General features: G+C 49.2%; 1 protein-coding gene across 1 annotated transcript; it reads left to right on the top strand.

The window, feature by feature from the left end:
• The first annotated feature begins 9872 nt into the window (after window positions 1-9872).
• Window positions 9873-10435, top strand: LOC132571608 (putative SCAN domain-containing protein SCAND2P). The gene has a single exon (XM_060238406.1). The coding sequence runs from the start codon at window positions 9890-9892 to the stop codon at window positions 10433-10435; it is 546 nt and encodes a 181-aa protein (XP_060094389.1). The 5' UTR covers window positions 9873-9889.
• Window positions 10436-13205: the final 2770 nt, after the last annotated feature.

Below are 13205 nucleotides of genomic sequence, written 5' to 3'. Positions count from 1 at the left end.
TGCTGTGATCTGAACTCTCTGCTCAGGACCTGCGTTGGATCCCAGCGGAAGCTGGGTTCAGGTTGCCATCCCGAGGTTGACTCCACCTTCCACCCTTCTGAGGTTGGTCAAATGAGTACCCAGCTTGTTGTGGGGGGGGGGGAAGTGTAAAGTTTAAAGGCACTCCAAAGAAATCTGTTGAGGCTGGGTGAGTGGGCGTCTTTTGTGGCAGATGAGGTTCAATGTGGCCAAGTGCAAAGTAATGCACATTGGGCCCAAGAATCCCAGCTACAAATACAAGTTGATGGGGTGTGAACTGGCAGAGACTGACCAAGAGAGAGATCTTGGGGTCGTGGTAGAGAACTCACTGAAAATGTCAAGACAGTGTGCGATTGCAATAAAAAAGGCCAACGCCATGCTGGGAATTATTAGGAAGGGAACTGAAAACAAATCAGCCAGTATCATAATGCCCCTGTATAAATCCATGGTGCGGTCTCATTTGGAATACTGTGTACAATTCTGATCACAGCACCTCAAAAAGGATATTATAGCATTGGAAAAAGTCCAGAAAAGGGCAACTAGAATGATGAAAGGATTGGAACACTTTTCCTATGAAGAAAGGTTAAAATGCTTGGGGCTCTTTAACTTGGAGAAATGCGGGGTGACATGATAGAAGTTTACAAGATTATGCATGGGATGGAGAAAGAGAAAGAAGTCCTTTTCTCCCTTTCTCACAATACAAGAACTCGTGGGCATTCAATGAAATTGCTGAGCAGTCAGGTTAAAACGGATAAAAGGAAGTCCTTCTTCACCCAAAGGGTGATTAACATGTGGAATTCACTGCCACAGGAAGTGGCTACAAGCATATTATATATTTAGGCCACTGTGTGACACGGAGTGTTGGACTGGATGAGCCATTGGCCTGACCCAACATGACTTCTCTTATGTTCTTATGTGACACAGAGTGTTGGACTGGATGGGCCATTGGCCTCATCCAACAGGGCTTCTCTTATGTTCTTATGTGACACAGAGTGTTGGACTGGATGGGCCATTGGCCTCATCCAACAGGGCTTCTCTTATGTTCTTATGTGACACAGAGTGTTGGACTGGATGGGCCATTGGCCTCACCCAACATGGCTTCTCCTATGTTCTTATGTGACTCAGAGTGTTGGACTGGAGGGGCCACTGGCCTGATCCAACAGGGCTTCTGTTATGTTCTTATGTGACACAGAGTGTTGGACTGTATGGGCCATTGGCCTCATCCAACATGGCTTCTCTTATGTTCTTATGTGACACAGAGTGTTGGACTGTATGGGCCATTGGCCTCACCCAACATGGCTTCTCTTATGTTCTTATGTGACACAGAGTGTTGGACTGTATGGGCCATTGGCCTCATCCAACAGGGCTTCTCTTATGTTCTTATGTGACACAGAGTGTTGGACTGGATGGGCCATTGGCCTCACCCAACATGGCTTCTCTTATGTTCTTATGTGACTCAGAGTGTTGGACTGGAGGGGCCACTGGCCTGATCCAGCATGGCTTCTCTTATGTTCTTATGTGACACAGAGTGTTGGACTGGAGGGGCCACTGGCCTGATCCAGCATGGCTTCTCTTATGTTCTTATGTGACACAGAGTGTTGGACTGGAGGGGCCATTGGCCTCATCCAACATGGCTTCTCTTATGTTCTTATGTGACTCAGAGTGTTGGACTGGATGGGCCACTGGCCTGATCGAACATGGCTTCTCTTATGTTCTTATGTGACACAGAGTGTTGGACTGTATGGGCCATTGGCCTCATCCAACAGGGCTTCTCTTATGTTCTTATGTGACACAGAGTGTTGGACTGGATGGGCCATTGGCCTCACCCAACATGGCTTCTCTTATGTTCTTATGTGACTCAGAGTGTTGGACTGGAGGGGCCACTGGCCTGATCCAGCATGGCTTCTCTTATGTTCTTATGTGACACAGAGTGTTGGACTGGAGGGGCCACTGGCCTGATCCAGCATGGCTTCTCTTATGTTCTTATGTGACACAGAGTGTTGGACTGGAGGGGCCACTGGCCTCATCCAACATGGCTTCTCTTATGTTCTTATGTGACTCAGAGTGTTGGACTGGATGGGCCACTGGCCTGATCCAACAGGGCTTCTCTTATGTTCTTATGTGACACAGAGTGTTGGACTGGAGGGGCCATTGGCCTCACCCAACATGGCTTCTCTTATGTTCTTATGTGACTCAGAGTGTTGGACTGGAGGGGCCACTGGCCTGATCCAACAGGGCTTCTCTTATGTGACACAGAGTGTTGGACTGGATGGGTCATTGGCCTGATCCAACAGGGCTTCTCTTATGTTCTTATGTGACACAGAGTGTTGGACTGGATGGGCCACTGGCCTGATCCAACAGGGCTTCTCTTATGTTCTTATGTGACCCAGAGTGTTGGACTGGATGGGCCACTGGCCTGATCCAGCATGGCTTCTCTTATGTTCTTATGTGACACAGAGTGTTGGACTGGAGGGGCCATTGGCCTCATCCAACATGGCTTCTCTTATGTGACTCAGAGTGTTGGACTGGATGGGCCACTGGCCTGATCCAACAGGGCTTCTCTTATGTTCTTATGTGACACAGAGTGTTGGACTGGAGGGGCCATTGGCCTGATCCAACAGGGCTTCTCTTATGTTCTTATGTGACTCAGAGTGTTGGACTGGATGCGCCATTGGCCTGATCCAATATGGCTTCTCTTATGTTCTTATGTGACTCAGAGTGTTGGAATGGATGGGCCATTGGCCTGATCCAACAGGGCTTCTCTTATGTTCTTATGTGACTCAGAGTGTTGGAATGGATGGGCCATTGGCCTCATCCAACAGGGCTTCTCTTATGTTCTTATGTGACACAGAGTGTTGGACTGGAGGGGCCATTGGCCTCATCCAACATGGCTTCTCTTATGTTCTTATGTGACACAGAGTGTTGGACTGGAGGGGCCATTGGCCTCATCCAACATGGCTTCTCTTATGTTCTTATGTGACTCAGAGTGTTGGACTGGAGGGGCCACTGGCCTGATCCAACAGGGCTTCTCTTATGTTCTTATGTGACTCAGAGTGTTGGACTGGAGGGGCCACTGGCCTGATCCAACATGGCTTCTGTTATGTTCTTATGTGACACAGAGTGTTGGACTGGAGGGGCCACTGGCCTCATCCAACATGGCTTCTCTTATGTTCTTATGTGACTCAGAGTGTTGGACTGGAGGGGCCACTGGCCTGATCCAACAGGGCTTCTCTTATGTTCTTATGTGACTCAGAGTGTTGGACTGGAGGGGCCACTGGCCTGATCCAACAGGGCTTCTCTTATGTTCTTATGTGACTCAGAGTGTTGGACTGGAGGGGCCACTGGCCTGATCCAACAGGGCTTCTCTTATGTTCTTAAATATGGGGCTACAGCAAGTCCAGACTAAGATTTTAATTTGCTATCCATGCTGGGTAAGAGTGCTTCATCAGTTTGAACTTTGATGTCAGTCAAGGATTGGTGTGCCAAAGATTTGGCTTTACATAAACCGATTTCCAAGAGATTAGCCGGACGTAATCCAATTGATCTCAGTTTGTCCGTTATTCTAATAGACCAGGGGTGGCCAGCGGTAGCCTTCCAGATTTTTTTGCCTGCAACTCCCATCGGCCCCAACCAGCATGGCTAATAGCTGAGGCTGATGGGAGCTGTAGGCAAAAAACATCTGGAGAGCTACCATGAGCCACCCCTGTAATAGACCAATCACGATAAGGCGTAGATGCTGAAAACAAAGGGATCAGTTCTATAGGCCTCAGATGGGTCCTTAGCCAATAGTAAATGGAAACCATCCAGATTTTGAAGTCCCCTCTTGGTATCCCAGCCTCTATGTTTTAAGCCGCCCTGAGCCTGCTTCGGCGGGAAGGGTGGGATATAAATCGAATAAAATTAAATAAATAAATTTATTTGGGAGAGACGGTGGCTCAGTGGTAGAGCATCTGCTTGGGAAGCAGAAGGTTCCAGGTTCAATCCCCGGCATCTCCAACGAAAAAGGGTCCAGGCAAATAGGCGTAAAAAACCTCAGCTTGAGACCTTGGAGAGCCGCTGCCAGTCTGAGAAGACAATACTGACTTTGATGGACCAAGGGTCTGATTCAGTATAAGGCAGCTTCATATGTTCATAGTCCATTCTCCTATATTGCACATTACAATGCACCACACGTTCATATTTACGTCTCATAAATCTGCAGAATAATTTTGGGGAGGGACGGTGGCTCAGTGTTAGAGCATCTGCTTGGGAAGCAGAAGGTCCCAGGTTCAATCCCTGGCATCTCCAAAAAAGGGTCCAGGCAAATAGGTGTGAAAAACCTCAGCTTGAGACCCTGGAGAGCCGCTGCCAGTCTGAGAAGTCAATACTGACTTGGATGGACCAAGAGTCTGATTCAGTATAAGGCAGCTTCATATGTTCAAATGAAATAAAAAATATATTCGATGTGTTGTAAAGCGTATACATATGTATCTTATCTTTCTGTGCAAAGAAAGTACTAAAAGTTTTAATAAAGATACGTGCAGATATTTGTTCATGTCTTGTGGCTCTCAGACATCTGACGTTTATTCTAAGTGGTTCTTATGTTAAGCAAAGTTTGGTCACTCCTGATTTAGGCCCAACTGATTAGGGCAGGGACAGGAAAGGGGGGAGGGGAAGTAAGTTTCTCATTTATGAACAAGACTATATAAAAAAAATGCAGAATTCATAACATGGAGCGTTTGCTTTTTATCAAAAGGAATTTAAACTATAGAAGCTGCCCTGAGCCCGGTTCCGTGGGGTAGGGCGGGATATAAATCGAATAAAATAAAATAAATAAATAAAAATTATAACAAATGCAAAGGAAAAATGCAAACTAATATAATTCTTTGGCAAAGAAAGCCATGAAATTATGTGATATAAGCAAGCTGATTTTATTCATAATACCATATTAGGAATTTCAGGTTCTCCTAATGCTTCTAATTTCTTGGGATTTTTGCAGTAAGGTCAATGTCAATAATGTATTAATTACCTTAATGTTACTAAGCCAAGCCCTCTGTAAAGGCCGAAGCTTGGATTTCCAAACTTTAGCAGAACCCTGAGTTTTCAAAGATCCTCTGTTCCAGCCAGTCACAGACTGTTGATCCTTCCTTCCTTCCTTCTTACTGAAACTCAAAGGCAATGTACAGAATCATAAGAATAATAGAATTTATAAAAAAACATAACCCTGTATTGGATCAGGCCAACAGCCCATCCAGTCCAGCACTCTGAGTCACATAAGAACATAAGAGAAGCCACGTTGGATCAGGCCAATGGCCCATCCAGTCCAACACTCAGTGTCACACAGTGGCCAAATAAACCAGGTGCCATCAAGAGGTCCATCAGTGGGGCGAGGACACTAGAAGCCCTCCCACTTTTGCCCCCCCTCCAAGCACCAAGAATACAGAGCATCACTGTCCCACACAGAGAGTTCCATCTATAAGAACATAAGAGAAGCCATGTTGGATCAGGCCAATGGCCCATCCAGTCCAACACTCTGTGTCACGTAAGAACATCAGAGGAGCCATGTTGGTTCAGGCCAATGGCCCATCCAGTTCAACACTCTGTGTCACGTAAGAACATCAGAGGAGCTATGTTGGATCAGGCCAATGGCCCATCCAGTCCAACACTCTGTATCACGTAAGAACATCAGAGGAGCCATGTTGGATCAGGCCAATGGCCCATCCAGTCCAACACTCTGTGTCACGTAAGAACATCAGAGGAGCCATGTTGGATCAAGCCAATCGCCCATCCAGTCCAACACTCTGTGTCACGTAAGAACATCAGAGGAGCCATGTTGGATCAGGCCAATGGCCCATCCAGTCCAACACTCTGTGTCACGTAAGAACATCAGAGGAGCCATGTTGGATCAGGCCAATGGCCCAGTCCAACACTCTATGTCACATAAGAGAAGCCATGTTGGATCAGGCCAATGGCCCATCCAGTCCAACACTCTGTGTCACATAAGAGAAGCCATGTTGGATCAGGCCAATGGCCCATCCAACACTCTATGTCACATAAGAACGTAAGAGAAGCCCTGTTGGATCAGGCCAATGGCCCCTCCAGTCCAACACTCTGTGTCACATAAGAACATAAGAGAAGCCCTGTTGGATCAGGCCAATGGCCCCTCCAGTCCAACACTCTGTCACATAAGAACATCAGAGGAGCCATGTTGGTTCAGGCCAATGGCCCCTCCAGTCCAACACTCTGTGTCACATAAGAACATAAGAGAAGCCCTGTTGGATCAGGCCAATGGCCCCTCCAGTCCAACACTCTATGTCACATAAGAACATAAGAGAAGCCCTGTTGGATCAGGCCAATGGCCCCTCCAGTCCAACACTCTGTGTCACATAAGAACATAAGAGAAGCCCTGTTGGATCAGGCCAATGGCCCCTCCAGTCCAACACTCTATGTCACATAAGAACATAAGAGAAGCCCTGTTGGATCAGGCCAATGGCCCCTCCAGTCCAACACTCTATGTCACATAAGAACATAAGAGAAGCCCTGTTGGATCAGGCCAGCGGCCCCTCCAGTCCAACACTCTGTGTCACATAAGAACATAAGAGAAGCCCTGTTGGATCAGGCCAATGGCCCCTCCAGTCCAACACTCTGTGTCACATAAGAACATAAGAGAAGCCCTGTTGGATCAGGCCAATGGCCCCTCCAGTCCAACACTCTGTCACATAAGAACATCAGAGGAGCCATGTTGGTTCAGGCCAATGGCCCCTCCAGTCCAACACTCTGTGTCACATAAGAACATAAGAGAAGCCCTGTTGGATCAGGCCAATGGCCCCTCCAGTCCAATACTCTGTGTCACACAGTGGCCAAATAAACCAGGTGCCATCAGGAGGTCCACCAGTGGGGCGAGGACGCTAGAAGCCCTCACAGTGTTCCCCCCCCCCCACACACACACATGAGTTCTAGGTCCTGGGGGTGCCGGGGACTCTGCTCCAGCCTCCTTTTTCTGAGCGGGCTGGATACCCCTGTCCAGGCCGGGAGCGCCCCATTGAGCAGCAGCATCAGGCGTAGCTGAGCGAGGTCAGCCTAGATGAACCTCCAGCGGGAGATGACGGGGATGGGCCTTTTTTTCCTTCGGCTGCAGCGCGGACAGAGTTAACAGAGCCAAGCTGCTTGCTAGAGAGGCCTGGGGGTGTGTGGAAAAGAGCAACGGAGCTTTTTTTTGTGTGTGTGTGTGGGGGGGTTGCATTTGCAGGGCGAAGGAGGTTTTGAAGGGGGGGGTCGTGCACAGAAGGAGGAGGAGGGAAAAGTTTTGCAACTGGATCCTGGGGAGGTTTTCCTAGAAGTGAGTCTTTTTTTGGGGGGGGGGGGGGCGCACCACACTGGTGTAGATAGAATATCATGAACGTCAGCCTGGCTGAAGCGCCTCCTAGATGGAACGGGATATCCTTTCCCTTCCTCTGCAGCACTGAAAGGGTTACAACCGCCCAGCTGCTTGCTAGAGAGGGCAAGCAAGGAGTTGGGGGGGGGGGGGAGAGGAAAGGGGCTTTTCGAGGGGGAGGGGTTTGCATTTGCAGGGCGCAGGAGGACTGGGGGGTGTGTGCAGAAAAGGAGCTGCAGGAGGGGAAAACCTTGCAGCAGCCGGATCCCGGGGAAAGTTTACTTGGAAGTAAGTCTTGGAGGAGGAGGGGAGGAAATAAACTTTCAGGTTCTGGAGCGGAGGGAGATGGGGATCATGCCGAGCCATGGCTGTCCTAGGTCGGCCAGTTCTCTCCCATGCTGCCATTTTCTCCCCGGGGGAATTGATTTCTGCCTGCTGGAGGTGGGTTCTAATTCTGGGAGAACTTCAGGCCCCCCCCTGGAAGTCGCCAACCAAGAGATCCGCGGGAACAGCTAAAGCCACCATAATCTAGTACTGTGAATACATAACTAGCAACATTCACTACGGATCCAAATGTGATTTCTTGTGTTCAGTCATCAGTCCATCAGTCCCCATCTCTTTCATGCATCCGTCTGTTGCACAGTTCAGAATATAAAGTGCCCTCTTAAAGCGCAAGCGTCTTCTCGGCCTCTCACAAGAGCGGGCAAAAAAGTGCTCGGGCTGATCCTGGATGTCTTGAATCAAGGGCTTGCAAAAAGACTTTCCCACTTCCTATGTCGATTTCAGTGCAAAGCGGGAGCCTTGTGAGGACGGCAGGGATGAATCCCTCAGGAATTTCTTTGGCGCTGTAGGAAACTTTGTTGGATATTCCTTCAGGGTAGTTCATTGTTTTTTTTTTGGCTTCAGCCATCTAGAGGCACCGGTTTTGCTCTGCTATGTCCGCGGAGTTTGCTGGGGAGCAGAAATCATCAGTGTCTTTCAAGGTAAGAAAAAGTTAACGATATGAAACTGACATTCTCTTGCGGGTCATTTTCTTTCTGCAAGCCAACAATCCAAAGAGTGGGGGTGAGCTAAGAAAGGGGTGTGGGCTGGGGGAAGGGAAGTCCACCCTGCGCTGGAATCGGCTGCAGCCCCATCCTAAGCCCCTGATACGGGCCCAATGTGGGGCCAGGGCAGAGGTGAAGAACATTTTAGATACCTCTGTTGCCAAGGTAAAGAGTGCCTAGCAACCTCACAGGTGCTCATGGAAACACCACCAACACCCACCAATCAGAGCATTAGGCGCCCCCCCCCCACAGGCAGAGAGGGGCGGAGCATCCTGATGTGGCCACACCCTCAATATATACAAGGTCAGGCGAAACAAAAGCCACACAGAAACCCATCACCGGGAGGATCATGGGCATGCAAACACGTCAGGGATTTCCACGGATGTTGGTTCGAGTCCCCACCTTCATCAGTGGTTGCAAAGTGGGCACGCACAGGGATGGAACACGCCTGCTGCAAATACATCACTTCTGCCCCATCCCTCCACAGCTCGCTTGGCAGAGGCAGCTGTAACGCTATTCTTTACATGAACGAATATTACACACGTCTTTATCAAAACTCTTAATACCTTCTTTGCAGGGAGGGAGGGTGTCAAGGCAAAGAGAGATGTAAAATAATTGCAAATTGTGGCCTGTGATTTATATGGTACGTATGTGTTGCCGCTGGTGCCAAACAACAATTCCCAGACCTTTCCCTATGCTGATTCTATGGGAACTGTTATTCCCAAGTTTGTTTGGTTTTTTTTTTTTTTTAAATTCTCCTAGCATGGTCATGTTGCAAAGTGCATACATATGTATGTATTTCTTGATCCTCCCTCCTGTGCTGGGGTTCCGGTGGGAGAAAGGGCATCCTTTTGCCAGGTGAGAGAGGCACAGACCCCCCAGGCAGCACAACAGGGAGAAGCACCAGGCCGCGGTCCCAGGAAGGGAGGGTTCAGAGGGTCCCAGGAGGGAGATGCCGACAAGAATAAGAAGCCGCCTTTCGGAGGGAGTCAGGAGGCCCAGAAAGGAATCTCAGATGGGATCCAATGTGTTCAATCGTTCGTGCTGATTGGCTTGTCGCAATGGCAGGTATTTTGGCTGACTCTCCCCGCAACTTCCATCTCCAGCAGGGCACCACTGAGATAATTAAAAGCCACGCAAAGGTGTTCAAGGTCTTGGCGTAGGCTATATTCCAAATAGTCTGGGCAGTGGAAAAGGGTCCTTCTTTCAGGGTGAGCTGGAATACGGGGCAAAGACTATGACAATTCTCAAGGATGAAGGACTTGTGGTACATTCCCTGCTTCTTTTTGGGAGTGGTTGTATGTATATATGCATACATGTGTCTGCATGTTTGCGTGTGTGTGTACGTATTTTCCTTTTGACACACTCCTGTCTGCCTCTCTCCATCCTCTCAAGGAGAAGCCTCTCTTCAGGGCCAAATGAATAAAGGCATCTTTCACAGACGGAGGTGGCCCAAGAGAAGGGGAAAGAGATGGAAGAGCAGGACCCAGAAGAACCTGGGACTGGCAAGAGAGCAAGGAAGAGCCCCCATCCCATCCAACCTGGGAGTGGTGTTCAATTCTGGGAAAGAGCTGTCCCAGAGATCTTGGCTAAGGACACCATGACCTCAGATGGACATTGCCAACGCTTCCAGCACTTCCGCTACGGTGAGGCCGATGGGCCCCGAGAGGTTTGCAGCCAGCTCCATGGACTTTGCAGCCAGTGGCTGAAGCCAGAGAGGCACACCAAGAAGCAGATCGTGGACCTGGTGATCCTGGAGCAGTTCCTGACTCTCCTGCCCCAGGAAATGCAGGGCTGGGTCAGAGGATGTGGGCCGGAGACCAGTTCCCAGGCCGTGGCCTTGGCTGAAGGTTTCCTCCTGAGTCAGGCAGAGGAGAAGAGGCAGGCAGAACAGGTGAGGGGATTCTCTCCAGGTGTGTCCAATTCAAGCGATGATATCTGGCCTTTTTCTAAAGGTTCCCCACCAGATTATTGCTCAGAGCCTCTTCTACTAGAGATTTCTGACCCCTGCAGATAACTCACCAGATCGGCTGAGAGAAGGGTGCAATGTGGGAGTGGGGCAGGATCCATTCCTTGGTCTCTCTTCCATTCCATCTCTTACCCCTCCTCCTGGCTGCTGTTTCAGATGCGGGGACCACCTTTGGAGATGGAAGCTGCAATCCCTGAGGCAGAAGGAGCTTCCTTGGAGCAGGGGCAGAGGGGTGCAGGCGGTGGAGCATGCCCAAGATGCCCTCTCCTGTGGTAAGGACTCCTTGTGCCTGGGGAGCCTGTGAATGTGATGGGTAGAGAGCTCAGGCGAGGGGGGGAAATACATATCACTGCAGACAACACAGAGTTAATTGGTGGTAATCCGTGTCCACAAACTGTGATGGCTCTAAAAGATTAGGAAGACTCCTGGAGGACAATTTGTCCCACAAACTGAAAAATTCATCTCTCACCTTCCTTCCATAAAAGGTCTCAAATTCCCTGGGGAGGGGAAGGCAGGCAAACCTCGAAAGGGAACCTCCACCTTCTGAGGGAGCAGAGCTCTGAAACCACTCCCTGGGGGCCAATAATCATGGGGACATTTTCCTTCTGTGCCTGTGCTTGGAGGGTCATCTTGGGGGCTGCTGGGGGTCACAGGGTGTGGAGTAGGGATGCCAGGCTCTGGCCCCAGCACTTGTAGGCACTGGAGAGGGTCTTGGGGTGGGACATGGGACAGATGTGATGCCATGTTGAAGTTGCATCTGGCTGACAACCTGGCTGTGAAGTTGGCATGCCCAGAGGACACTCTGGAAACTCATTCATGTGACCCTAAAGTCCCCAGAATCCCTCCAATCACATTTGGTCTGATATGACATGAGGTGTCCTGTTCTTGCATTTCCACTCCGCATTTCCCTCCCTGTAGAGCAAACACAACTCTCACAGGACAGGAGTCTGAAATACGTTGGCAGCCTTTATAATCCCTGAGGCTTGTAGGTCCTGGTGCTTCTCGTCTGCCTCTCCCAGAACAGTTTTAAAAATGTGTTGAGTGTACATAGCAGAAGGTTTCATGACCCTGGGAAGTGTGTGTGTGTGAAGCAGGGAACAAACAAGCAAACACCCTCCCTCCCTCCCTTGTCTCAGGAACAGGCAGTGAAGAGATGCTGTTGAGCCGTTGTCTTTTCCAAGGTGTGGGAACAGTCGCTGCACCTCCAATCCAGGTAGGAGAGATGAGCAGGGGGCACAGCCTGGGTCCCTCCTCCTTTCTCAAGGGAGCTTTTGCTCCTACAGTTTCTACAAAGGGTCCGTGAGAGAGATTCTCTGAATGCTCTTGCATTTACCCATCAAAAGCCTTCCTTTCTGTACCTTCCCAGACGACTCCCTTCCAGGGTGAGATCTCTGAAGAGGAGGGAATCTTCTTTTTCTTCCAGGGTCCCTTTTCCTTGGAGGAGGTGTCCGTCTCTTTCACGGAGGCAGAGTGGGCCCTGCTGGATCCGGGACAAAGAGCTCTGTACAGGGAAGTCATGCTGGAGAACTGTGGGAACGTGGCCTCTCTGGGTAAGGATCCTTCATAGGTGCAAAATGTGTGAATTGCTTCCCTTGTGATGAGGAATGAATCAAAAGAAGTCCTTTTCTCCCTTTCCCACAATACAAGTTTGTGGGCATTCAATGAAATTGCTGAGCAGTAGGGTTAGAATGGATAAAAGGAAGTACTTCTTAACCCAAAGGGTGATTAACATGTGGAATTCACTGCCACAAGAGGTGGTGGCGGCTACCAACATAACCAGCATCAAGAGGGGTTTGGATAAAAATATGGAGCAGAGGTCCTTCAGTGGCTATTAGCCACAGCATATTATTGGAACTGTCTGGGGCAGTGATGCTCTGTATTCTTGGTGTTGGGGGGGGGCAAAGTGGAAGGACTTCTAGCCCCACTTGTGAACCTCCTTTTTTTTGGCCACTGTGTGAGACAGAGTGTTGGACTGGATGGGCCATTGGCCTGATCCAACATGGCTTCTCTCATGTTCTTATGTGACACAGAGTGTTGGACTGGAGGGGCCACTGGCCTGATCCAACAGGGCTTCTCTTATGTTCTTATGTGACACAGAGTGTTGGACTGGATGGGCCATTGGCCTGATCCAACATGGCTTCTCTTATGTTCCAAACCTTTAATCATTCTAGTTGCCCTTTTCTGGACTTTCCCAATGGTATAATATCCTTTTTGAGGTACGATGACCAGAATTGTGCACAGTATTCCAAATGAGGCCACACCATCAATTTATATGGGGGATTATGATACTGAACTTAAGAATAAAAGAACATAAGAGAAGCCATGTTGGATCAGGCCAATGGCCCATCCAGTCCAACACTCTGTCTCACAGAGTGGCCAATATATATATATATATATATATATATATATATATATATAGCCACTGATGGACCTCTGTGCCATATTTTTTATCCAACCCCCCTCTTGAAGCTGGCTGTGCTTGCAGCTGCCACCACCTCCTGTGGAAGTGAATTCCACATGCTAATCACCCTTTGGGTGAAGAAGGGCTTCCTTTTATCCGTTTTTAACCTGTCTGCTCAGCAATTTCATCGAATGCCCACGAGTTCTTCTATTGTGAGAAAGGGAGAAAAGTACTTCTTTCTCTACTTTCTCCATCCCATGCATTACCTTGTAAACCTCTATCATGAATCTCCCCCATGTTGCTGGCGCAATGATGTCACCCGGAAGTGATGTCATCAAGATGGTGGCGCCTGTGCGGGGCCGCTCTAGGCATTTCCAGGAAAACTATGGTTTCCCCTGACGCTCTAGCCATTTAGGA

This window comes from Heteronotia binoei, chromosome 5, assembly GCF_032191835.1.
Source record: "Heteronotia binoei isolate CCM8104 ecotype False Entrance Well chromosome 5, APGP_CSIRO_Hbin_v1, whole genome shotgun sequence".
In the NCBI taxonomy this organism is placed as follows: Eukaryota; Metazoa; Chordata; class Lepidosauria; order Squamata; family Gekkonidae; genus Heteronotia; species Heteronotia binoei.
This window is presented reverse-complemented; position numbering and strand designations above follow the sequence as displayed.

Coding starts and splice junctions, on each gene's coding strand:
- LOC132571608 (XM_060238406.1), top strand. CDS start 9,890: ATGGAAGAGCAGGACCCAGAAGAACCTGGGACTGGCAAGAGAGCAAGG.